The 27,296-nt window shown below is 38.2% G+C and overlaps 3 protein-coding genes across 8 annotated transcripts; 2 read left to right on the forward strand and 1 right to left on the reverse strand.

Moving 5' to 3' along the window:
• Window positions 1–4,368: 4,368 nt before the first annotated feature.
• On the forward strand, window positions 4,369–11,004 carry LOC116199498 (uncharacterized protein At5g08430). Its single transcript, XM_031529866.1, has 10 exons — window positions 4,369–4,690; window positions 5,967–6,720; window positions 6,948–7,051; window positions 7,347–7,406; window positions 8,005–8,055; window positions 8,378–8,448; window positions 8,685–8,953; window positions 9,333–9,554; window positions 9,638–9,874; window positions 10,426–11,004. Exons 2-10 carry the CDS (start codon window positions 6,063–6,065, stop codon window positions 10,848–10,850), a joined length of 2,097 nt encoding a protein of 698 aa, XP_031385726.1. The 5' UTR covers window positions 4,369–4,690; window positions 5,967–6,062; the 3' UTR covers window positions 10,851–11,004.
• Window positions 11,005–18,945: 7,941 nt separating this feature from the next.
• LOC116199497 (chloride channel protein CLC-c-like) lies at window positions 18,946–24,108 on the forward strand. 5 transcript variants are annotated; one of them, XM_031529863.1, is made up of 8 exons: window positions 18,946–19,078; window positions 19,639–20,011; window positions 20,124–20,324; window positions 20,897–21,074; window positions 21,151–21,413; window positions 21,716–21,985; window positions 22,082–23,204; window positions 23,615–24,108. In XM_031529863.1, exons 2-8 carry the CDS (start codon window positions 19,782–19,784, stop codon window positions 23,702–23,704), a joined length of 2,355 nt encoding a protein of 784 aa, XP_031385723.1. In that variant the 5' UTR covers window positions 18,946–19,078; window positions 19,639–19,781; the 3' UTR covers window positions 23,705–24,108. The 5 variants fall into 5 exon arrangements, with proteins under 5 accessions (XP_031385723.1, XP_031385722.1, XP_031385725.1 ...); XM_031529862.1 differs by having other exon boundaries at window positions 19,019–19,196; XM_031529865.1 differs by having other exon boundaries at window positions 19,020–19,196; window positions 20,152–20,324.
• Window positions 24,109–24,239: 131 nt separating this feature from the next.
• Window positions 24,240–26,891, reverse strand: LOC116199499 (SUN domain-containing protein 4-like). Of its 2 annotated transcripts, XM_031529868.1 has the most exons (6): window positions 26,727–26,891; window positions 26,598–26,659; window positions 26,215–26,389; window positions 24,826–26,066; window positions 24,654–24,739; window positions 24,240–24,563 (listed from the first exon to the last, which is right to left on the reverse strand). In XM_031529868.1, exons 3-6 carry the CDS (start codon window positions 26,360–26,362, stop codon window positions 24,332–24,334), a joined length of 1,707 nt encoding a protein of 568 aa, XP_031385728.1. In that variant the 5' UTR covers window positions 26,363–26,389; window positions 26,598–26,659; window positions 26,727–26,891; the 3' UTR covers window positions 24,240–24,331. The 2 variants fall into 2 exon arrangements, with proteins under 2 accessions (XP_031385728.1, XP_031385727.1); XM_031529867.1 differs by lacking the exon at window positions 26,598–26,659 and having other exon boundaries at window positions 26,727–26,890.
• Window positions 26,892–27,296: the final 405 nt, after the last annotated feature.

Consider the following 27,296-nt stretch of genomic DNA (forward strand, 5'->3'; position numbering starts at 1 on the left):
ATTTTCAAAGTTTAAATTGACATATTAAGGTTATATTATCCAAAATCAGTGTGAGCGGCCGGTGAGGGTTGATGAGAGCAGTTGCAACACTGACTTAAGAACTTGAAGAAAAATGACGAGCAAAGTTGATTGGCCAACACCAACGGTATTATTGGCTCGGGAAAATAATAACACTGTCGTAAGTAATTTATGAGAAACATTACTCACCTCTAACTTACTCACAGTGGTCTGAAACACACACATTGGCCTAATTTCTATCAAATAATGCACATACTTAACTATACTAGAAAATAATAATAATAATAATAATAATAATAATAGTGCAATATGGATTACATAGTTGTGGTTGTACATAGTATATACATGTACGCTCGAGCCAATCATTACAAACATAGGGACCAATTAAATGAGTTTTATTTTTCCCACCACAACAAATCAAAATTTGTCATTACTAATAGTTTGATTAGCTCAGGCCCACCTATAAAAATATATATTATTATTAGTAGAAAAACTTTAAGAATTGTAGTTTTATTGTATGTTCTTACTCGCTGCTTGAACAATAGGGACTACAAAACAAGAAGACACCATGTCCATTAAGACGTGTTGGGGCTTTGAAAGTAGCACATCCCCCGCTTCATTGTTTTTCTTAAATGGATCGAGGAGCGAATTCAATATCAGAATGGAGAAAGATGGGGAATATCTCAATGTGCCCATAATTGCATTGTCGATGGTCATTTATGGACAAGGGAGACATGGAATGGCTTGGGCAAGCATGAAAAGAAGAGGAATACAAGAGTGGTTAATCGTCGTTGTTTCACAAAATTGGGTGTTGTATCTCTTTGGGGTTTTATTAGGCTGTGCTCAAATGACGTGATTATCCTTGATAACTTATTGACATCTCCAAGCACATTAATTGGAGAGAAATAAATAACTAGGTCGAGCAAATTAGGAAAAATGTCCAGCATAGCTAATTCGTTTGGACCCTAATAAGTATTAGGTCGTGCCAAGTAATTTATGAGGAAAATTGTCTGAGGCCAACTTATTTGTTGGTCCCCACCAAATAGGAAACTCTATCCTTATTAATTTATGGAGAATATGTGTTTATATGGCCGGCATAAACGGCTCAAGCTAATTGAAAAACAACTGAAGTATATGCGTGACCCTATCAAGATATTTTGATAATTATTTAAATACTAACTTACAATGTTCATGTTATACAACAACTAGCAAGCTTCCTCGACATTCAGTCCAGTCCACAACGACTAATTTATCGTTAATTGTCTGAATCATGGTGCATAATTGCATATTTTTGCATGAACAATTTATATTTGGTATTTCGTCCTCTTGAGTGTCAATTCTCTTTAGCGTTTTATACTAGTGTATTATGATCTGACATGAGATATGAAAATGTTGGATTATTTCTTATATGATCTACTAGAGCAAAACGATCATCTAGAGCCAATCCAAAATATGCTTGCCATAACAGTTGGTCGGAATGAATTGAATTTTTTTTTTTACTGAATAATGCATTGAACTATTTGTTGACATCAATTTCTTGTTAGGAAACTAATCCTACCCAATTTATTTTTATAAGAGCAATATGATATGATAATATTATTTTCTTGGACAATTATGCCGATATATACATTTCATAATTATTCAAATACAACCAATAATAATCAATATACTGCGATTATGCATTTATTCGACGTGACAGTTCTCGTTGTTATGATTATGCATTACCAAATAAACTCTTACGCTTTAAAATGGGTTACACGTAAGACTATTGTTTGCTCAAACTAACATATTAGAAAAATAGTATATCGTAACATATAATATATAAATTAATACAATCGTATTAATTGTATTAACATCATTTGTTTTTTTTATGTAATTGATTTTTATTAAATAACCCGTAATTAGAAATAACTATTTAAAATGAAGAAATCTTTAATAAAGTTGCAAATAAAAAAATTAAATTTTAAAATAAAATAAAAATAAAGTTGAATATAAATTTGGTTTTTTAAAATAAAATAAATATATAAAGAAAAAGATATCTAAAATAATTTTTCGGTAAAAAATATAAAATGAAATTGTAAAGTTGATTATTTTATAATTATAAATTAAAAATAAAAATTTAGATAATTGTAAAATAAATCAAATAAAGGAATATCATAAGATAATATTTTTTGTGTAAAATAAATATTTAGTTTATAATTATAATTCTTGTAAAAAAACTGTAAATTTTAAATTAAGTAAAATAAAATTGAAAAATAAAAACTAAACCAATATTAGCGAGGAAGAAGGGAAGAGGGGCAGGGTGGGCTGTTCGGGGGTGGTGGCCGGTGCCAACAATCATCCTCTCCCCTTCTCCCCTTCTTTTCCGTACAGAACCACCCCCCCCCCCCCCCCCCCCTCCTAATTCACAAACTTAAACCGGTATTATAAAGGAAAAAATATGTAAATTATAAATAGTCAAAATCAAACATTGAAATATTTAATGGATGAGATTAGTGTCTCACCATGGGACATTATTTAGTGTTTCACTCTTCTAACATTAGGCTTCTTTTCATTATATGTCTGATTTTCACTAGTAGAGTTTACTTTGTGAACTGTTTGGCTTCCCTTCTGTCCTCTCCTTTTGAAAAGCATGAAGCTTTATTGATGCATTGAGTTCATTTTCACTTGCCTATTTATTACCAATATCTTATACTTAACCATGGGCTTCCATATAAAAGATAACCTAAAATTATAAGGAATAGATTATAAGACTACTAGCTCTCACGCATGTGTTATGTGTATGCGCAATTACTTTCATATTTTTATCCAATCTCGATTTTGAATTTTATGAAAAAATTTGTTAGGTTTATGGGAATTATGATTTATTTTTGAGGATATTTGTTGTTGTAACCAATAAAGGGTGGATAGTTTTTTTAATGGAAAGAAAGTGGTTGAATTTTAGGAATTTTATTTTTTTTTGTTCCATAATAATAAGAGAATAAATAGGAGTAGGGTTTTACAATAAGATAAAACTATAGAAAAAGTAAAACTGATTACAATATGAGACTCTTGGTAAAACAATAGTTTAAGATATAAGATAAGGCGAGAAATTCTTTAATGGTCTTATTTTATCACGTGGCGTGAGAAAACACCAATGATATTGTAGTGAAAAAGTAAACGTCAATCACTCGAACAATTGACATAGTTGTTCTTATCTATGATAATCTAATTGATTCTTTCTCATCATGGGAGATTTTTTTCTGGAATTATTAAAATAGATGAGCATTTAAGATTTTCTCCAATAAGACACCTAGTAAAGGAGGATTCAATGATTTTGGCAATTTATTATATTTTTTTATTACAAATTTATTATGCATTGATTGCACCCTATTTTGCTGAAATAATAAATGCTAAAATTTATAAAATGAAGATATAGCCTATGGAAATAGAAATACTGGTTTGAGCTTATAATAACTTGATCATACCCATCAATAAGGATGGTTCAAGCAATTCGATATATACTCTTCTCAATTAATGTCTCGGGTTCGAGTCTTGTTAATGGAGAAAATTCTTGATTGGAAGAGTTTTATCCGTTAGTGAATATCCAGGTACACACTAAAAAACTTGATCATACTTGAAAAAAAGGAAAAATAAGAAAGATAGCATACATAATGAACATTTACAGTTTTACCCCTACTGATGGCATCTCAAAATGCTTCTGATAGTTTAGGTTGTCCTAAACCACACCACGAAATATGAGAGACAATGCAAACTAGCCGCGAATCACTAGCACCATTGATAATATTATCTTTAGGGGTAGAGCTCAGTCACATCGCTCACATGATTTTATAAATATAGTAGAATGCGAAGTTCATAACATCTCATTGGCTCAGATTGAAGAAAAATCAATTATCGAACTTTTTTCTTTTATATATATATTTTGGGGTCAATGTTGAACTGTAATTGAGTCACTTTGTGACTTGTCATTCTCTCGTAAATTCCTTCTTCACAAAATTTATAACTTATAAGAAATATGTGAACCGCAACCAATACTCTACCTAAGAAGTTGGTGGAAGGTGTGACGAGAGATCTGGACCTTAAATTGCTTGACATGAAGGTGTGAAATTGTCAAAAACCTGAAACTACAGGGCGGGATCTACCACTGCAAAAAAGTTAGGGTAGAAAATCGTAATTACAAAAAATATAGGGTGCAAAACGTAAATTAAAAGAATGAGGCCCAACCTCTCCTTAATTCCTGGGCCAGCCCAGGTCCTTCTCGGGTTCCTGCAAATCCAAATGACGAAAATGCCCTTACCAATGTAAAGTCTCAACTGGAGGCATGGGGCCCACCTATGGCGACTACACTTTCCCCCAATTCTCAGAGAGACAGAGAGAGAAGCGGAAGCTGCTCTCGAGTCCTTCCTACTTCGTATTCTCAGTCGTTTTCCTCTCCCTCGCCATTGCCGGAACCGATGGAGCTCCGTTCACCCTCACCTCAACCCGCCGGAAACGGAGCTCCTCTCCTTTCTGACAGAATCCTCCGCGGACAGTCAGCCGAGTGAACTACGAAAATTTCTCCGTCTCTCTGTCCGTCCGTCCGTCCGTCCGTCCGTTTGTCTGTCTGGGTCTACTCCATGCATTGCATTTCGGAGTCTCCGGCGAGCCTTGGGAATCGAGTTTATACGCTACGGTAATTCTCGAATTCCATCTTCCTCTCGTTTCCTTTTACTCCGTGCTTTGGGAATGTTCGTGCGTTTGTTGCCACCGTCAGAATTGCTATTCCGTTCAACTTTGTTGTCCATGTGCTGCGTTCTTTGAGCTGGAAGCAAGCTTCTGTAGTATTTTGGTCTAATTAGCTGCGGGGTTCGGACTCTGTTACTCGCGGATTGTGTTATCAGTCAATTTGGTCCGAAGTCTCTGGCTTTCTTGTTCCAATCCATGCTATTTGCTCAATCCTAGCAACTTTGCGTGCTGCTGTTGCTGATGTAAAAGTGCTGAAATATAATTGCCGAAAAGTAATGATTGATTTCATTATAAGTTAAAAATGTTGGGGGGACAACAATTAAAAATCGATAACATTAATTGCTTAAAATAGTGAATAAGCAGAAGCAGTTTAACAAGCAGCTATTACCATGTCGGAGAAAATCATGTTTGCAACTGCTAAAATTAACCAAAATCATGGTTTGAAATATTTATCCAAACACTGTGTCTACTTAAATAATAGAGGAAAAAGCGTTTAATGGGAACTCCCACTGCATTCCTAAACGAACTCTTGGTCAGCTTGCGTGCTACTTTGTTTGCTCTGCCTGTTAGCTTTACCTTGGAGGGACTGAAGGATCTTTTCTCTGTTATACCATGGAAAATTTTGAGTTGGGATGGATGTTATATGATATTGCATGAAGAACCCTCAAGGGTTAGTGCAGTGGCAGAATCTGCGTTCTCCTGATGAAATGTCCTTTGACACTGGCTTGCACACAAAGTTGCTAGGATTCATGAGCTTGTTAAGGGCTCGGGGCTTGGCAACTATAGAATAGCGTCCCTCATAAAAGAATGTTTGGAGAAAAGATAAAGACAAGCTGTGAAAATGCGTTCTCGATTACTCCCCCAATTGAAAATCACTTTTTTATTTGCTTTCAAGTACTTCGCTTGATGGTTAATGAAACTTTTGTGATTGCCATTTTTCTAACTTGAAATACTGTCTGGCTGCTGTTTCTTCTTGAATTTTGAGGGTTTCGTTGCCAAATACGGGACATATGTGAACCGTGAAACTGAGGCCCTGAACTGCTATGCCCTTGGCATGGCTACATCTAAACCAAGAATTAATTTCTACTCGTATAACCATTCAAGGGCAGCCATGTCTCCTGGAAGGAGCTTTTCTGGTGCTTGGAGTTGGGAGTCTGTAGAGAAGCTATGCTATGTCTAACGTATACATGTAAATTAACGTGCTTTGTTATTTTATTTTGCAGTTCATGAACCTTCTTACCCCATTGGTTTTCTGAGGAGAATTGTGTATCTTGACGGGGGGGTAAACCTGCATTACTGATGTTCATACCTCATTAAGAATGAGAAATAGAGTGGAATTGGATCCCGTTGAATGGGTCGAGGAGTACAATGGGAACTATTACCCTCCTCCACAAGGAAAAAGAAGGTACCAACGAAGGAAAAAGGAATTTGTTGGGTGGGGATCCCGGGAGCTCATTGAATTTCTTGAGTCAATTGGAAAAGATACTAGTGATCAAATCTCTAAGGATGATGTGGCAGCTATTATAACAGGATATATAAATGAGCATAGACTTACTGATCCCAACAAGAAAAAGAAAGTTAATTCTGACGAAAGACTTAAGTCTCTCTTTGGAAGGAAATCGCTGAGACTGAATCGAGTCTCCAACCTGCTCTCAAAGCATTATGCAGAGAATGAGGAGTCACCAGATGATGTTTCTTCACGTAGTTCAGGGGGTGAAGATATACCAGCTAAACGTCAGCAGTCTATTTCTGAGAGAAAACCATTGAAAAAGAAAGTTTTGAAAACTTTTACTAGCCCATTTGCTGCTATAATTCCTGATAACCTCAAACTTGTATATTTAAAGAGGAGCTTAGTTGAAGATCTATTGAAGGATTTTGAGAACTTTGAACAAAAAGTAATTGGAAGCTTCGTGCGGGTTAAATCTGATCCCAATGATTACCTGCAGAAAAATCCTTACCAGCTCCTGCAAGTTACAGGTAAATACATTTGTCACCACATAAAGCATTCTTGTAAGTTTTCTTTGCTTTCATCTATCTATAAGATGTTTGAAAATCATTTCTTCTCCTAGAGTTAGATAGTAATATTTCTAACCAAGTGAATATAAGTGATAGATGATTGTAAAATTTAGCATTGGATGTTGACTTTCATAACCATCTTTCTCAGATTCTTAAGAAGCTGTGTTGATTGCCTTATTAACTTTCAGGCATGAGGAAGGTCTCTGAAGGTGCTGATATGAGCAGTGTTCGCCTTCGGGTTGCTGTAAGAGATATTCGTATTTCCATGCTTTCGGATGATAACTTTACCAAGGTAATCCACACGTATGGGGAATTACATTTTTATAGCTGAAGCCTAATGATTGTTTTGGGCATTATTAATTATCAAGTGAAGAATAATCAATCATGTTCAATGGCTTCCATTTTTCAGACTTGATGAATGTACCGATCTATTTTAATGTTACCAATCCCTGTGCTAAGTGGCTACATTTGGATCCCAGTTTTGTTTGAGCTATCTTCTCTCACAAGCTTTATTGTTATTTACTATTCTTGGATAACCGTCACGATTATTTATTAGATAAATTTATGACATCTCATCTTTTCTGTAGGAGGAATGCGAAGAGTTGTCCCAGAAAATTAAAGATGGAGTATATAAGAAGCTCAAAATGGTATGCTCTCTAATCATAACTTGAAGAGAAATTTATGTCAATTCCTTAATGTTTTCCAGCATAATCATAATTAGAAGAGACATTTATGTCATCTTAATGTTTTTTCCGATCAAGTGTTATCTCCCAGTTTATAAGCCAATAGTTTTGGTTTTAATGGAACAGAATGAGTTCTGAAGAATAAAATGTAATGGCATTGACAGAAAAATGGTGATTTTTGTACTGATCTTGAAAACATGATGAAATGTAATTAAAATGTTGGACCTATTAATTGAGATGTTATTCTATGGAAGGTCCATTTCAACTAAATTGCCACCAAATAAAGAAATGGAGTGGAAGAATGAAATGCCTATTCGTTGCTATTCTATTCCATTTCCCTGTACCAAACATGACATTAGGGAGTTGGAGCCTTTTGTGCTATGTGTATGAGCAGCCCCTTTTACTATCATGAAATATTCTGCCGTAGCATTTAATATCTTTGTCTTAGCTAAAAATGGAATTGTCGGCTTTTTGCTTTCTTTTTCTAATTTTTTTTTTCTTACTCATTTGTGCTGCCACTGATTGTTGTTACTTTTACCAATCAATATGCTTAATTTTATAGGTGGATTTGGAAGAGAAAGTTCAAGCACTGCATGAGGATATAACAAAGCATGTAAGCAAATTTCATTTCCTGTATGTCTTAGTTCCTTTATCATCAAGTTCTGCTTTCGTTGAAAACCAATTCTCCTGGGTAGCAACTGATACCTGTTTAATCCATATGCAAACTCTATAGAGTTCAGAAGATGCATAAATGACTAGTTGGTTCACGGCTTATGCATAAGGTCAAGTAGTCTCAAGGGACAAAACGTTTATCTCCATGCAGCAATAGATTCCAAGTGATATTTTCTTTTGCTTGACAATTAATTATGTGATTGTGGATGCATTTAACTTTTGTTCAGGTTGTCCCTCATCATACTCTATTATTCTGTTTTCAGTGGCTCGTCAGGGAAATATCTTTGCTACAAAACCTCATCGAACGAGCCAATGAGAAAGGCTGGCGCAAAGAATATCCTTCCATAAAGTCTTTTACTTCGTAATTCCTCTTCCATTTTAGAAAGCTTTATTCTATTTGTGTAGGTGCTCCTGACACTTTGCATTTACATATTGATCCTTTTGATTGCCTTTTCTCTTTAAAATTTGTATATTGAAGCTTAGTAGATGAGTCAGTGTAGAGGACTTTCCTTTATCAGTTAATATGCATTTGATTTGTGATTTGAATCCTTAACTTGTTTGAGTTTTTACACTGGCTGAATACTTGGATAGAAAGCACCTGCTTCAAACCCCAGCTGAACAGTCACGCATGCTTTGCGAGCTTCCAAAATTAGTTCCTGAAAGTATAAAAGTTGATTCAGCAGTGGAAACTTTTCCAGAGTATGATGTAGACTCATTTCCAGAGGATGATGTAGATTCGCTTGGTTCAACTGAACCAATGCTTGGGGATACTCCAGAAATTTCCAAGCCTGAAACTGTGACAAATGGTGCTGATTCTGCTTGCGTGATGGATTTTACTGGTAAGTTTTCAATCTTTATTTGTTTATATACTACTAGAAATTTGGCCCTTCATCAAACTGGGAAAGATTGGTTCAGTAACAGTCCCACCAATTAGTCTTTGTGGCAGAAGCAGTTTAGGCATCAATATTCCACCTTCATGATCCAAGATCAATATTTAGCGCCAGCTATAGTATCTTTTACTTGGGACTATTTGAACAGGTGCTGATTTGCTTGAAATTCTGATAAGCTCATACTGGTCTAAAGCGGATCAAACCCAGAACAGTTCTCAGCAGATTTATTACTGATTGGCTTATAGATTATTGGCTCAGTCTTTTAATTGCTGTATTGAAATAAAGAAAAGTGTGTCGAGTCTCATTTGCATGTTGCTCCTCTATCAAGGATATAAAAAGCAACGTCTGGAACAGAATCAGAACAGTAGAGAGAGACATGCCAGTGTGGACTTAAACTTTAACGGAGGCTTTGAAGGAACAGCAGGGAAGATGCAGGAGGCTTCCCGAATGATTGATTTCAGTCGCAGCAGGCCTGGCAATGCAAGATACAGTGCCGCACCAAATGAGGCTTTATTGGGTAGCTTTGCCAGGAAGGCTGATTCTTCTACGGGTGTGTGTCATCTTTAAGCAGTTGGTATGCACTAGAACTTCAAATCTTATTGCCTATTCACACTAAGTTTCACGTGTTTGCAGAATATTGGCATGTCACATGTGTTCGAGAACCCCAAACAAACCATCCTGTAGAGAATGGTGTGAATGCCAGAGAGAGACCCGAAAGTGTGGACTTAAACAACGGCTTCGCAGGAGCAGTGACAAAGACTTCTCAAGTGATTGATTTCAGTTCCATCGTGCCAGAAATGAACAAATTCAGTGCTTCATCAAACGGAGTCAATGTGGTGACCAGTATAACTCGTGGAATGTATTCTGCAGGTATTTGTCATTTCCATTAGCAGTTCAGCTCCACTTTTAAAGTGGCCCTCCCCTTGCTTAACTTTGTGTTTCCATTCTCGCCGTTAAGATCACCACAGCCAATAGGGAAAAAGAGGACATAAGAGAAATCATCCTCCCTTAATTTCTATCTCCGCTGTCTTCCACTGTAACTCCCACCTTCGTCTTTTCTCTTATTGTTTGAACTGAACTTTACATAAATAAAAATTATCTTTTGTGGTCTACTTTTAGATGTGATGGCGTTAATGGAAGAACTTCTATGGCTACAATGGTTTTCCATGTTGCCAAGTTCAACTCCTCATGTATATCAACCCTTTTTTTTTTTTTGGAGCATGCAGATTAAAACGATCTTTGATTTTTCATTAATTCTAGTCTCTCAAGAATTTCATATCTATTCGCATGTTAATATATAGTACTATTGATCATTAGAACCCCAAGTCGAGTGAGATCTAACTTACTTTACATTTAAGCAGATTCTCCAGCAAGTTAAATGCTTTATTGTTCTTTTGCCCGTGTGTTTCTTTTGTTTACAGAATATTTACATGGTGCCCGAGCGGAAGAAAACCTTCAAAACGGACCATTGCAAACAAATGCAAGTAATGCAGAGAGGCCTTCAACTGTGGACCTGAATAGAGGTGTCCAAGGATCACGTGAGAAGAAAGTCAAGGCCAGTACTCAAGTGATCGACCTGAGTAGCGATGATGAGGATGATACCATCAAACATCATGATCCTCCTCGTGGGAACAATAACAGGATCGCTTTTAACCTTGAAAGTATGGTATGGTACTACAAAGACCCTCAGGGTAACAGACAGGGCCCTTTCTCGCTCGAAATGCTTAAACTATGGAGTGACGCCAAATACTTCCCTCCTGATTTCAAGGTATGGATGGACGGCCAAAACCCAAGTGAAGCTGCATCATTGGCTGATATGTTCAGATGGATTTTTCCCAAACATTAGCAATTCTGTGAATGTAGGAGTTCTCTTACTCCGATTTTCTGATTGTCATTAATCTGCGCTTAAGAGAATCGAGGGAAATTCCAGATCGGTGTAATGTCGGTTGAGTTGCGGTGATATAGACAAATAATTGAAGGCATCCTCTCTTTGATGTACATTCCTTTTCTCCTAGCACATATGATTTTCTTCAGTCTTCTGATCAATGGAACGGACTCTCGATCTAAACAATCGGACATATAGACATTGAGATTGGGGTTACGATGAGAACTTAGGAATGCAAAATGTTCCGAGTCAAGCTGCTCTTGGACCATCTTCAAAGCGCTCCTTGATGTTCCCCTCTGATCAACCCCGAAGCTGCTCTCGGACCGTCTTTAGGGTTCGAGTATTCACCGAGTCGAGCTAGCAGCTTGTGGATCTTCGAGTCTAGCCTTCTTTATCTTTCCGTCTTAACATATTTTATCTTGTATGCGTAGTGTTCATCCACATGGTTATGGAATGACCTTGTCCTTTCCAGCTATTTCTAACTAATTATTGCACTGGATGAAATGAAACATCACATGGACGACAGAGTTTTCTCTGTTGTCGATCAGTGCCGCAAGGTCTTATCTAAGGCGAGGCTATTATTGCCGTTGCCTTCTTTATAATCTAACCTCAACGTGCATGCGACTTCAACATTTCCGAACTGTCGATTCAATCGCTCTCATTCGGTCCGGTTGATCTGACTGATAAGGGTCGAGGTCTCGCTGTCCTTAATACCTTTGACGGTACAAGAGCACATCATTCGCGAGTTGGAACTTATCAGAAGTATCAATTGTTTGATTCGGTACATGAAAGTTCAGAATTTGTCACACCAGGTCAGTCTAGGACCCTCCAAGGGAAAACGAAATGTCTTCTGCTACAGATGTTATGTCCATGATCTCCATTTCATGTGGCCTGATAGGGATATTGACCAGAGAACATGTTAAAAACGAGTGTGGCCATTATTAATGATCGGTGCAGAGGTGACAGCTCCGCCCTGCTTCTGTCTCGTGCATCTTTCACCTACCGGAACCTACCAGTACTACCTTTTTCTCCCGTCTTCTAATTTCTTCTAAATATCACAAGCTCGATAAGATTTGCGTCCACCATCAAGATTTTTATTTTTTTTTTCCTTTTCTGGTGGGCCCATGAAGGGCTTTTTTGGATCATACATGGAGAAGCAGACGCTCGCTCGATATCTTAATTCTGGCCCCATGTTTATAGTTGATAATGAACCACATACTTTATACTTATCCCGAATTGGTGCCGGATTCGGTCGATTACTTCTACCATGATCATAAAACCGTAGGTCGCCGAGACAGCGGGCGAGTGTCTCAAATAGATGAATGCTGGAAACAGTGTACGCACGCCTTGAGTTTAAGAATAATTAGACAATTTACCCGTACACGCTCAAGATTATGATTTATTACTGAAGTTAGTATGTTTTATTAGTTAATTTGATTTTAATTTTTTTTTTGTGGGTATCCGGAATCTCATCGACTCCCGACTAATTCAGTTTGAGCCGGGTCGGCCCACTAAGGGGGTAAAGCTCAACCAGCATAGATTTGTTTCCATTTACAAGACGTGAACCCGAGACTTTGCTCAAGGGGAATAAGCGCCGAACCGATTGAAACAACCCATGTTGGTAAAATTATGGGAGATATTGCTATTGTAATTCCGAGAGATGGAGCATTAAATGTTACTTCCCATCCCAACAAGTGTGTCTCTTGGGATTTGAACTCGTATTCTCTTCTTAGGGGTTGAGGTTGCTTACCACTTCAATCAACAACTTGTTGGTTGATTTTAAATAATATTAACAAATTGATGTAATTCAAAGAAAATATAAGTTATTAATATGGATATTGGGATGGTAAGTGTTTTTAAATTTTAGAAACTCTCTGAAAATTTTGATAAATTAATTGATACAATATAAAGTTAAAAATTCTATAAATTAAAAAAAAATACTATGAGATAATAAATATTTATAGTTAATTAACATCAAGTTCAAAAATTCTCTTATAATTTAAAAAATAATTATTATATATTTAAGATAATATGTATTTTTTACCAAAGAGGAAAAGTAGTTTGCAAAACCCTCTTTAGGGTGCAACCAAACTAAGTTGTATTACCCGGCCTTATACACACACACACACACACACAAAACAAACTTCCAAACGTGAGACCTGAAGCCCCCACCCCCGGGAGGGAAAATAATTATAATTAATTTTATATTTTTAATTTTAACTATAGTATATTAAATTGAGATAAATTATTTATCAAAGTTCAGTTTTATTTAGTTTAAATATTATTAATGATAATTCACTGTTAAATCAAAGAGATACTTTTTTTAATAGTGAATTATATTATAACAAAAATTTTAACTTCAAATGTATTAGATTGGTTGTCATTGGATCATGAATTTTATATATTTTTTAAATTCGTGTGATTAAAGTTTTATGACTGTGAGATCTAAATTATTTTAAGAAAAACCTAAATTTTCACTCTATTCCAAAACACTTATTTTTATACCTAACTTACTTTATTAATTAAAATTATTTTTGCAACTAAAATGTTGGATAGTGAGGAACCCTGGGTATACTTCTCTAGAATATGTTGGCGGATTCTGATTATTATATACAATATATAGACTATTAGACAACAATTTTATTTTATTTATTGTGTCTTAATTAATATTACGTAAAATTAATCTTAAATTACTTATTGGGATTCATTATAGGTTAATAAGCGTCACAATTTAGTTAATGTTCACTTAAGGTATGTGCAAAGTGGGATACTGAGGAGTTAGGAATTTGAGTTTTCAGCACAAATGTCGACTTCATTTTTTCAAAAAAAAAAAAAACTTTACCCTTTTATCATAAATGGGGGTAGAATATTGAATATATTATTTATTTATTAGTTAATATATTATAGAAAAGTTAAATGATAGCAATTATTATGTAAGCGATACTATAAATATTATGAAAATATTCCAACAAAAAAGGATTTCAATCACTTACTGCGATCTCACTAATAAGCAAATATTTATAATTTTAAGAAAGTTAAGAACTTTTTATAATTATGTGACGTCACAATTTAATTCTTTTTTACTATTTGATTAAATGTCAAGGGAAAAGAGACATGATATTTTCATTAGATAAATAAATTATAAATATTTTATATTATTTAAATTCACTAATACTTTATATATATATATATATGTAGGTAAAAATAATATTATAAAAGAAGTAAGCAAGGGATATTGGATTGTAAAAGTTCACTTATCCAAAAGAAAATTAAAATTCAAAGGCTCTAAAATTATTATTTTTTATCAAATGAAATTAATAATTTCGACTTTTTACAATTTCAAAATTATTTTATATGAAATTCCGCTAATATTAGATGTGATGTATATTCACATGAATCTTTGTTTGTAATTCACAAATTAAATATGAAATTTACCATATTGAAATTTGTAGGACAAAAACTAAATTTTTGTTAGGTAATTATACAAACTCTATAATCCATACCCATTATTTGTTTCATACTTAATTTCTTATTATGAAATTTCCACACAAAATCTGACGAATAGCGGGCCTATGATATATTACGTATTAGTATTCTAGACAACACCACTTTGTTAATGATAAAAAGAAAATTAGAAAGTTTAATGCTTCTAGGAGTGAAATTTTACTTCGCAAAATGCAGGCACCCACTTAATGAACTCATAATAATCGAAATAACCGAGGGCAGGCAGGACTTGAATATATGATGGATTAATCAGCTCCGCATCTACATCTCCCTAATAGATAAAGCAAAATGCAGAAATACCAAGCAACCATAATTTGTTATCTGATCAAGAAAATAAGAAAACAAAATACTACTACTAATAATAATAATAATGATGATGATGATGATGATGAATTGGGTAAATAACCAAGAAAAACTTAAAAATTCTCAATTTTCATGAATTAATTTTCTTTTTATGAAAATTCACCAACTATTTGATCTGGTATCATTTATCATGACGTTACTTTTCCTGTTAATTTTAACAAAATCTACTGAAGTGACACTTGATGGTACCGCGTGACTCACATAGACAGACCACGTGGGTCTCAAAAGATTTTTTTTATAATAAAGACGATTTTGAATATTAAAAATAAAAACGTAGCTCGTCGGTGGCCCGAGAGGGGCAATGGCGACCTCCGATGAGACCACATCACTGTTTGAATTATTAAAAAGAAAAACAAATCGTAAGAACTAACATGAGTTGGTTCAAGCGGTTCGGCGCTTATTTCATTTAAGCAATGTCTCGAGTTCGAGGCCTTGTGAATGTAGAAAATTCACTATGGGAGAACTTTATCTCTTAATAGGTTGATCCGACTCGACTGGATTAGTCGGGACCCATTTGAACTTCCTGATACCATAATTCATACTAAAGAAAAAACAAATCGTAAAAGAGAAAGGGAGAAGGGGCTCGGTGTTAAGGCCTCGATGGCAGCCGCCTCCCCCAATTAGGGTAATTGGTGACTCCATGAGGCCAGCGGTAGCCTCCTATGGTGTACCTTGTACTCATGTTCAAAGGACCAGTGTACACACATATATGTAAACGTGTATATGAATATATATACTTGGATATCACAAATTCACAATATTGCACTATATGTCACAATCAATTCATAGATATCCATTCACCCTCTCGGTTTCTCAACCTCCATTGAAACTAATTTGTCGCATTTGCAAATGCCAGGATCATGCATGATTTGATTATTAATCCTAAAACGTGGGATATTGTATTTTATCCCGGGGAAGCGAATTCGAGTATTCTCGTTTTTACAACACGAGGACTGGTAGGTTTATCGATCGATGAAGCAAAAGAAAGCGCGGCCCGACTACACAGAGCAAGATGGAAACGGTATAGCAATAGTAACATGGATGGACTTAAGGGGAGCTGAGAGGAACTGTCACTTTCCTAAAATTTTGACGTTATAAAGAAATTTATATATTATAGTTCAATTTTTAATAAAAAAATCCTTATGCTCTTCTCTCCTAAATCAGAAGTATTATCATTCTGTATCCCTCTCAAAGAGTTGGTCCCCTCAATTGTAATCTTGGATCTATCCCTGAATAGCAGCCGGCTGGTGGGTTGGGTTCAGGGACCCATATGGAGTACGTGCAGACAATTTGGTCAGCTGGTGGTCCACACTGTGCCCCAAACCATTGGTGGACGTGGAGCTCACCCAACGTACGGACAGAGAGACATATATCTATATATTGATGATGAGATCTACATATATATATATATTTTGGATAGGTGATAAGGAGATATTAATATATATATATATGTGTGTGTGTGTGTATGTATTAGGAAAACTAACATGAAAGGTTAAAAAGTGCATATTACATGGAGGAGATCTCCTTCTGGCAATCGGGGAGATTGTCAGGACAGAATCCAATTAAAAAACAGAGACAAATGTGATCATTTTGCTGATTACATGTGCCCATGATTTTTTTAATATGGGGGAAGCTCAATCATTGGTTGTTCTTGCTCTTTTCTTATAGTTTTTATTATTATTATATGGATTTGGTTGTTCTTGCTCTTGTCTAATGATTCTGATCTAATCACCATGTCCAAATTGCTGCACGTCTTTGGAATCTGGGACAAAGGAGTGAGGATTTCTTTAATGTTTCGGTCAAATACCACGGTTCGGTCCCTTAAACATTGGGTCCTTATGATTCGAGTCCTTGTACTTCAATTTTGTCCAATCGAGTCCCATGAATTCGAGAAATTAGTGTCATTCAACAGCTTGGTACATCTCTACGAAAATTCAGTAGTGAGGCAGATGGAAGGGCCCAAACGCCCATTTGCAATATTTATTGGGGTCAGATTAGGGTTCTCTCCCAACCAAAGCGATCTCGATCAATGGTAACTGAAGTTCTAACAATGTGGTTTCGGCTCTGTGAAGAATCTTTAGTCTACAATGGAGATTCCCTCGACTAAGGTTTATGGCGCTCCCATGCAAACTTGATTAGAACATAAGGTACTTGATCAATGCACACGCACCGGCTGAACGGAACTTCTCATGGAAGGATACATGGACTAGAATTTAGTCTGGTACCAGGTGGTCTTCTCCCATAGACGGTCATCTTATGCCGACAAGGAGAACTAGCAGATTCAGCTTTAATAGCCGATTTCCTTTTCATAGTTGAGAGACTTAAATCGACAAAATTGAAGTGTGAGGACTCAAACGAAAAAGAGAAGCTCGAAATTGGTGAACCATTCTATTGGACATCTCTTATTTAAATTTTCTTGATTCTTGACTGCCGCTCGAAGATAAGCTTTTTACAAGCTATTGACATTTGATTAGTTATTACAGAACAAAAATTATTAATTATATTTTATTGGGTTTCCAATAGTAATAAATCTGTGAGATCATGCCTGAGGATCAACAAAAGTAAATTGAAACATCATATAATTAAAAAAAGAAAAAAAAACCCATTCGAAGAATTCGTAACATTTTTGTAATGACTTTAAATTAGAATATCATATTCATGTGATCAATACCGATTCATTTATCTATAATAGTCTTATAACTATTATCTCATGTCGCGTGATGATAGAGATCACCATTTTTTTTAATAATTCCTGCGGCTTGAAATTATAGGATAAAATCTATGGAACCCTCTTTCTTTTCTATATTTCCAACCTAACGAAAGAGGTGAACGTCAACATCAAAACAGGCCATATACCTCCGATTAGTCGGTGATTCTTCATCAGTTTACTGGTTTCTTATGGGAAAATAATATATCAATCAATTTAATTAATTAATAAAATATAAGAGTTTCATCAACGAGAGTAAAGTCCCCTCCACCACGTATAGGCCACATGTTGATGTTGCTTCATCAGGAGGGAGATTAAAAGAAAATGCTAAAATTTTCAAGTGAGTCGATTAAAAATCATTATCATCAATCTTGACATATAATTCAGTTAGTAAGCTATGCTAGAGGACAAATTTACTTGCAATGAGGTGTTTAATCCAATAAAAGAACTTGAGGGTATATGGCGATCTCATTATTTAAAAAAAAAGAATCATTATCATTAGAGAGCATGTATTTTTCTTTTTTTAATTAGAGATTCATGGTTCTTGTATAAAATATAGAATTTTAATATGAAAAAACACGAGTAATTATATTGACAAAAATTAAATTTAAAATCTCTTGATTCTTGTGCGAGAACGTGTGTCGTTATGTGCATTTTATTTTTCATGTATTGTCTAATTAATTAATTAGTTTTTCTTGTTTCGAATTTTTCACTTCTCTCTCCATAATTGAACTGATAGAACCAAACTGCGTTATTTTTTTTTTCTCTTTTTTGATTAATGATGGCCTGCTCCAACAATAGACATTGCAAATTCCATTCTGCCACGGCAGACATTTCCACAGATTTTCTGGTCAAAAATGAGTGCTCTTTGCTCTGCTGTGGCGGTTACCCAAAAATTTCCCTGGTTTATTAATTAATTTCTTTAGTTTGAATCATAACAAAATTTTCTTTTTGCATAATCAATAAATATATTTTCTTTTTTTTTTTTTGAAAAAAGAGAGCATAGAATTAGAATACAACTAATCCAATTAAAATGACCTAATCATCCACATACTTAAGATATCAAGGTTCGACCCACCCTAAAATCATGCAGTAAAGTACTTCATATTCCGTGTTTTGGGTGATTGGCCGGTGTCCAGTGATCTTACAAGAACGTTCACATGGATCATGAGACCTAAATAGGTCGAACCCGAATAACTAATCCAATTGGAACGCCCTGATGCTCCACATATTTCAAAGTTCGAGCCACCCGGAAATCGTGCAGTAAAGTGCTTCATATTCTGTGTGGCTTGGCTTGCGTCCCGTGGTCTTATGAGATTGCTCACATGAGCTGTGAGATTAATTAGGCTGAACCCAAATCCCCCTCGTGTCATCAATATTATTAACACATATCGAGGAACTTCACATTAAAGTTGACAAATCATTAATGGAGGATGGAAACAGTGCTGAGTGAGTCTTTGGGGGTTTGCTAGATCTGATGTCCAATCACAATTCTCCACCTAACAGTTGGGAAAAGTCCGATTGCCCCTCTCCCCATCTCATTCTATCTACTACTTCTATTACCCAACTTTTCCTTCTTCATCCTGTTTGCTCTGTTTCTGTTTTCCTTTGTCAGGTCTTTGATTGCTCCTTACACAGTTTCTCACCTCTTTTATGTGCCGACACAGAGACTGTCTCATATTTATATTATGAACCATCGGGTCACTTCCTGTGTTTTTGTTCTTCCATTTGCTGTAAGCGGTGAACAAAATCCTGAATTTGCAGTGGTTTATTGGTCATTCATGTGTTGCTGTGTTTGTCAACATACCCTTTTGTTGCTCTTGCTTGTACAAGTATCATGGAATCCTCAGCTTTTGATTTATCTTCTCCTTTCTTGTGTGTTTGTGCCCCCTTTTTTTTTTTTTGTTGGGTTGGGGGGGGGGGGGGGGGGGGGGGGAGGGTCCTGTCTGTCTCTGCTGACTGTTGAATTCCATTGATTGCTGGGGAAAGCACTTAAAGGCACACAACTGTTCTATGGCTGAAGAGCTACTGTTATGGTTCTTAAAGTGACCAAGATTCAACTGCTCTTGTTATGGGTTGAAATTGATTGATTACTTTCGCTTTCCAAATCATTGCACATGCCCTTTGTCCCCGTCCGGGTAACAGACTGTTTCGCTGATTGATTCGTTCTCGCAGTTACGTGTTCATTGATGTACTGAGGAGAGCAGAAGAAGAAGAAGAAGAAGAAGAAGCATAATACACTCTTTTGTCTGCAAGCAGAAGAAGAACAAAACACTCGTTTGTGTGCTCTTAGAGCGACCCGAGTGGGATTTTGGGAAATGGATCGGGAAAATCATGCGAACCATGGAGATGACGAGGAGCATGAGATGGAGAATGAGGATAGGAAGGACATGGAGAGTGGTTGGGCCGAGATATCCGAGAAGAACATGAACATGAGGGCATCGATGAGGGAGCCTCTTCTCGTTAAGGGGGTTAACAGGGGCAACGCCACCTCTCAGATTGCCATAGTCGGGTCCAACACTTGCCCAATCGAGAGCCTTGACTACGAGTGAGCATTCTCTCTCCCGCTGCATCCTTGTCAACCGTAACATCGGTTCCATGCTATTGATTCATAATGTTGTTTATTCTCACTGCTTTATATTTCTTCGCTATAATTTCAGGATAATTGAGAATGAGTTGTTCAAGCAGGACTGGAGGTCGAGAAAGAGGACTCAGATATTTCAGTACATTTTTCTCAAGTGGGCATTTGCTCTGCTGATCGGACTGTTAACCGGGCTAGTGGGCGTCTTCAATACTATGACGGTCGAGAATATATCCGGTTACAAGCTGCTGCTCAATATCTATCTCATGGATGAGGGCAGGTGAGCCTAATCTCCAACTCCCGAGTGTATTCATGCTTTACTCTCCATTGGCATCGCTTCTGCACAGTAAAACCAGTAGCACGAAGGATTCTTTCAGGAGAAACTATGAAAATTGCAAAAGAGTTATTAGTTCTTTGTCGCCTTGTCCCGAGTTTGTTTGAGGGGACAGGTTGAGAAACATTCTATAATCGATATATATTTTATTCGGGAAGGAACTTGCAGTGAACCGTTTTCTGGAATGACATGGGACCTGCACCAACACTGCCCCTTCACCGCGGTTGCTGAAGGCAGCAGCGGTTGCCAACAGGCGGCAGTGACCTTGGTAGATTCCTTTGCTAAAATCTGCCCGGACACAAGAAAAGAGTCTTTCTGTACTCAATCGAGCACACATTTTGATTTCTAGTCGAGGAAATTGCTTTCCTTGTATGCGTTCTCTTCCACAAAACCAATCACGGCAACTAAGAAGGCTTGTCGTAGGACATTGTCAAACAGGAACCAAAAAATGGGAATGAGTGTGAATTTGAGATGCTTTTCTTAATCAAGTTTCTGACGTGGTAATGGTTCCAGCGCAGATATTTCCTGGCTTTCGTCTCTTTTGTCGGGTGCAACCTCATATTAGCAGTTGCCGCTGGTTCTCTCTGTGCTTTCATTGCTCCTGCAGCTGCAGGGTCCGGTATTCCTGAGGTTAAGGCCTACCTGAATGGAATAGATGCTTATTCCATTTTGGCTCCGAGTACCCTTTTTGTCAAGGTAAAGAAGACTAACATGCTGCAAAAGCAGGGAGAAAAAATTTCCAATTTTGATTCTTTTATGTTAATATGGACAGATTTTCGGGTCTATACTGGGCGTTTCTGCGGGTTTTACGATGGGTAAAGAGGGGCCAATGGTACACACGGGGGCTTGTATAGCCAATTTCCTCGGACAAGGAGGCTCCCGCAAGTACCATTTGACTTGGAAATGGCTCCGCTTCTTCAAGAATGACCGGGATAGACGGGATCTCATCACTTGCGGAGCGGCTGCTGGTGTTGCTGCTGCTTTTCGTGCCCCTGTTGGTGGAGTTCTTTTTGCCCTCGAAGAGGCAGCTTCATGGTCACTCTCTCTCTCTCTTCTCTGATTACTCTTTATTCTATTTAATTATGTTAGTGCTGCAGTTACTTTCGAATTGCACCGGGTGCGTGGAAACCAAATGTTTTTCCGGACAACAATCTGCTGCTGTTCAAGACAGCAGGATATTGTCGAAATAACTCGACTTTTATGATCCGTCCAATTATAGGATAACTGTGTCCTAACAATTGAGCATGGAGCTGCACCGAGCCTCACCTGCAAGGAATCTAGTTCCTTTTCGTAATTGATAGTCTGATATTACCGCCCTTCACCCGGTGTTGTCCCAGGTGGCGGAGTGCTCTTCTCTGGAGGACATTTTTCACGACAGCGGTGGTGGCTTTCGTTCTGAAAGCTTTCGTACAGTTATGTTCCACAGGGAACTGTGGGTTGTTCGGGGAAGGTGGTCTTATAATGTACGACGTTAGTTCAGCAGGAGCAACATATGGCAGTGGAGATATACTGGCGGCGATATTTTTAGGAGTGATCGGAGGCCTCTTCGGGAGCATGTATAACTATCTAATCGATAAAGTCCTCCGCGTTTACAGCATGATAAATGAGTAATGATCTATGCGCCCTCTCGACCTTTTGTTTCCGGTCTTGGAGCAATTCTAGGAATGTCTCGGTCCTGATAAAACTTGGTGTCTGTGGTGCAGGCGGGGCGCGGTATACAGGGTACTGCTAGTCATCTGCATCTCTCTCTTGACGTCCGTGTGCGCGTTTGGCCTTTCATGGACTGTAAGTTGCGTCCCTTGCCCCACCGAATCATCAAAGGACTGTCCTACTCAGACGGGCAATTACTTGAGCTTCCAATGCCCGTCGGGCTCCTACAACGACCTCGCCACCCTCTTCCTGAACACAAATGATGATGCCATCCGAAACCTCTTTAGTACGAACACCACAAGGGAATTCCGTATCTCCACTCTCTTCATCTTCTTTGGGGCCATCTACTTTCTAGGTATTGTCACTTACGGGATCGCCGTTCCCTCTGGTCTCTTCATCCCAGTTATTCTTGCTGGAGCTTGCTATGGTCGTCTTGTCGGAAGACTCTTTGAACCAATCTCGGACCTTGATACGGGTCTCTATGCCCTCCTAGGCGCTGCCTCCTTCCTCGGGGGCACGATGAGAATGACCGTTTCGCTTTGTGTTATACTGCTTGAGCTCACGAACGATCTCCTGCTTTTGCCCCTCATGATGCTAGTCCTTCTAGTTTCAAAAACCGTGGCTGATATCTTCAACAAGGGAGTTTACGATCAAATTGTGAAGTTAAAAGGACTGCCTTACCTGGAGGCCCACGCGGAACCTTACATGAGGCAACTCGTTGCTCTTGATGTTGTTTCAGGCCCACTCATCACCTTCTCCGGCATTGAGAAGGTGAGAAACATATTGGATGCTCTGAAGTACACGGGGCATAACGGGTTCCCTGTGATCGATGAGCCACCTTTTGTGGATTCCTCTGAACTATTCGGGGTTGTCCTGAGGTCCCACTTGCTGGTTCTGCTCAAGGGAAAGAATTTCTCATCAGAACAGGTGATCAGCGGACAAGATATATTGCGGAAGTATGCTGCGCTCGATTTCGCGAAGCCAGGGTCAGGGAAGGGCATTAAACTGGAGGATTTGGACATCAATGAGGATGAGATGGAGATGTACATCGATCTCCATCCCATTACTAATGCATCGCCATACACAGTTGTGGAGACGATGTCGCTTGCAAAAGCTGCAATACTATTCCGGCAGCTTGGTCTCCGGCACATGTGTGTGGTTCCGAAGAGTCAAGGGGTGAGTTCCTCCCTCTCTCCCTCCCTCTTTCTTTCCCACTGGTTTTCATGTGGTCCTTTTATGCAGCAAGGAAGAACCAGTAACATCCTTCGGTTTAGACTACTAGGATACATTTCCTGTGTATTTTGCGGATCTTTGCTGCCATTACGGCGATTCTCCCTCGGACAACATAGTGAGGTGCATTCAATTAGAAGTTCGTTCTTCTTAGGAGAGATATCATGGTCTAGTTCCAATGCGCCGTTCTTTTAACAACAGAGGTTGGACTGCTCAGCCCGGACCACGAAATACTTAGTTATCGTACTCCTGGTAGTGAACTGCAGTAGTCTGCTGCATCCTTTTGGAAAGTTAATGCAAAAGTCGAGAGAGTCAGAAAAAAAAGGGTTTCTCTAAACGTTTCTCTTTTTCTGCAGAGGCCTCCGATTGTCGGGATTCTCACGCGACATGATTTGATGCCGGAGCACGTCTTAGGACTTTACCCCCATCTCAAGCCGCACAAATAGACCGGCAAACGTATCTGGTTTGGAGGTCGAAAAGCCTATTCCTTTTTCCTTTTCTTCTCCTGGTTATCAGGAACCAGCTTCTTCCCCGCACTGTTGCTGAAGGGACTTCGGTTTCCCTTGCGATCGAAGCAACAAAATTCTTCCATGACTGGCACACAACAAATTTTGCCCGAAATCCATCTGTCTCTGAAAGCAGCAGTACGGATTTTACTATCATTCATTTCGAGTAATGTACACGAGAGTCATAGACAGACATCTGTACATTTTGTATAAGGAAAAATGTATTCCGCCATTGCTCCAAGGTACCATGTAGAGTATCGGGGCAATGTCCAAAAGAATAAAAAAAACACGTGTGATGAATTTGATTGGTAATGATCATATTGTACCTACAGTTATTTATCAGATGGTTTCTGCGTGAAATGGATCGATACAACTTTTCGTTTCTATAAAGGAATGGCCAATGTTGTTCATCCTGCAGAAGTAGAAAATGAGAACAAAGCTAAGTCCAGCAGCTCACAGAGCATGGTAAGAAGGATTATCTGTAAGAATTCGATATCACGAAGTAGCAAAATGAAGCATATATCCTTTGTATAGACATTTCTACAAGTAGGCAGCTCTTCGAAGTAGTCAGAGTAAAAGAATTAATGCCACAGTTGCACAATTCAACAAGAAGAAGATCCATGAGATCTTAGACTTACAAAATTCTGCAAAATTCTGTTTCCTCCTAAAAGTATTTACCGTCAAATCTGCAACTAACTTAATAGCCGAGAAGGAACCAAACATAAATGTTAGAAGAAGCACGACGATATTTTTGTTCTCCAGATCCACCCAAAAGTCCGTGACCCTTTCCATTTGGGATCTGCAAATGGCACAGAGATTGTATCATCAGATACATGTGTCTATGTCAGCGTGAGGTTTGTAAAAAGAGAGCAAGAGGGCAAAGGACTACCTGAGAATTTCGTTTTCCCTGCTCAGGATATCGAATTGCGAGGAAACAAGGGATTTCCACGAAACTAAATCAGCTACATCTTTCACCTGCAAAACCCATACAACAACATTGTAGGAGAAAGAAGCCGAACAATATTAGTGGAATTGAAAGTTTAAGGTAATGAACAACATACTGTTTCCTCCTTGTTTTCAATAAGACTCATCACATCCAATCTCATCTTCTCCAAGAGCATGGCCGTCTGCGCAACTTCTTCATCTAATTCTTTAAAGAGATCCCCGTATCTCGTGTTTAGCTCTTGTAAGTACCGTTCCAATATCGACAAATTCACATCCAGAGACCGTACCTTCTGCATCAGTATCTTCATAACACTCTCTCCTGCAACTCTTCCAACAGGCTGCGGCTGTATATCCCTAGTCTGATCACCAGATTGACTCACGTGGTCAGCCTCCTGTTTCTGCTTATCGTCAGATACTGGTTCAGAGTAACCTTCAGAAACATGATCCTGATGGGGTCGATCAGTTTGGGGGGCCATTGGCTGTGGCAAAGTTGATCTTGTTTCTTCCACCGATTCCTCAGGGTGAAACGCATGATCTTGAACAGAAATCAAATCCTCCAACATGTGTTCAACTGCATCGATTCCATAAACTTTTACTGTGCTTAGGGTACAGTAAAACTCTGAACCATAGTGGCTAAGTAAATCTAATTTCAGATACCTCGCCCACTTTGGCTCCTTAAGTGTAAACCTCTGTGATTGTTTCACCTTTTTAGCAGTGAAATGTCCAAGCTTCACCCAATTCTCAGTCGGATAAATCAGATTGCCCAGTACCTCAAAATCCTTCAGGTTGGAAGAATGGTGCTCAAAATTTGCTATCTCAATTGTACAGACAAGAGTTTCTTCAGATAGTTCTATAATCACGAATTTAACCTCAGCTGAGCATGGATTCCGAAGGTACTTGTCCATATCCTTACCCAAAATATTTGAAGTGCCTTTCGCCTCTTTGTTATAAGCCAAGACCTTAGCTCCCTTCGAGGCAGATGCATAGTTGTATTCCACCCCGCTGGGCTCCACTCTGTGCATGATGCTTACATTTTGGCCAGGCACCGACTTTTCTCTAGGATTGATTGCTTTATATTTAAACTCATCGAGTTTCGGTGGTCTATCACGTGATATCCTATCACCCTTTCTCTCTCCCTCACCCTGCTCTTTGGTACTTGCAAAATGATCTTGGAGTTCCCCTTTGGACTCTACTTGAATGTCACAAATTTCTGACCGAGGCCCTACACAATATGGAGCCCTCTCATGGAAGATAGGACAAACATCAAAATTGGGCAGAGCAAAGGGTATGTTAGCCAGCCGTGGCTCAACCTCATGCCCACACATTTGATCACCTAGAAACCTATGTGTAACCGCACCTGCAGCAAGCAACTTCAAGACTTGAATGCCTACGACAACAGATCTCGAGAAAGAAGCTTTGCTGGTAATCCCAAAAGCAGTTCAAATATACAAAATCAAGCACATATAATCAACGGAAGCCGGAAGCATTAAACAAAACAACGTTACCTCCTCCGTTACTATCGCCATAACCGGTATAAGAACACAGCAGCAAAGCAAGGCACTGGAGCCCAACTAACAGAAACGGACCGAGCCTTGGAAGAGAGGCACCGTCCACAGCTCTTCTTTGAAGAAAAGCTCCGACCGATCTCGGCATCACACATCAACCCCAGCTCAACACCCACTGCGGAAACCAAAGTGACAAAATCCAACCTTGAGTACGAAAACTAACCCAATTCGTGCCGCTTGCACCGAAAAGACCATCAGAAAGTGAAATCACATGCAAAGCATAAAAAGGGAAATAACCAAACAGACAGGGCAGACTGAAGAAGTGCAGGCTTATCTTAATAGCTTAACCATTGATACAGCAGAACAGACAAGGCCTACGGTACCGGAAGCTAGATGGGGCAGAAAAACCGTCAACCATGGCGGCTATGTCTCGGAGACATTCATGCTGTTATACAGCGATCGGTGAGATTATTGCTGAATAGAAAGGGAAGCACGGGAGAATTCTTCCTCACCTCGAAGACCGGCATGAACTGATCCTTCCGTCTGCTTACCGTTTCTGATTCTCAGCTCGACAATGATTTGGAGAGTCGTTCAATTTCCATCTCCATCACTGCAACGGAACCTTCTTTACTCCTCCCCTCTCCTCTCCTCTCCTCTCCTCTCCTTCCTTTCCCTCCTATTTCTTTTCCTCTCACTTCTCCTCATTTTCTTTTTCGAGTAAATAGACTACTTTGTCCATGAGAGATGCACTTTGCATCAGTTCGGTCCTTTTTTTTCTTTTTTTTTTCCTTTTTTTTTTCTTATTTTACATCAATTGCATCCTCCACTCTTTTTTTTCCTTTTAGAATTCGTCCTTCTCGGCATCAAATTCGTTATTCCCGACATCGAAAATTGCCCCCGACTTATTTGGCTAACATTCATAACACTCTCTCCTTCATAACTTCTTCAAATTCATCCATGACCCGATGCTTTCCACAGAACACCAAATGTTGCATTTTCAGTGTCGATGGAAATCGATTTGAAAATTTGAGGTAAAAAAAAAAACGCCATTTGCCACAAAGACAAAAAAACCTTTTAACATG

This window comes from Punica granatum, chromosome 3 (assembly GCF_007655135.1).
Source record: "Punica granatum isolate Tunisia-2019 chromosome 3, ASM765513v2, whole genome shotgun sequence".
Taxonomy (NCBI): Eukaryota; Viridiplantae; Streptophyta; class Magnoliopsida; order Myrtales; family Lythraceae; genus Punica; species Punica granatum.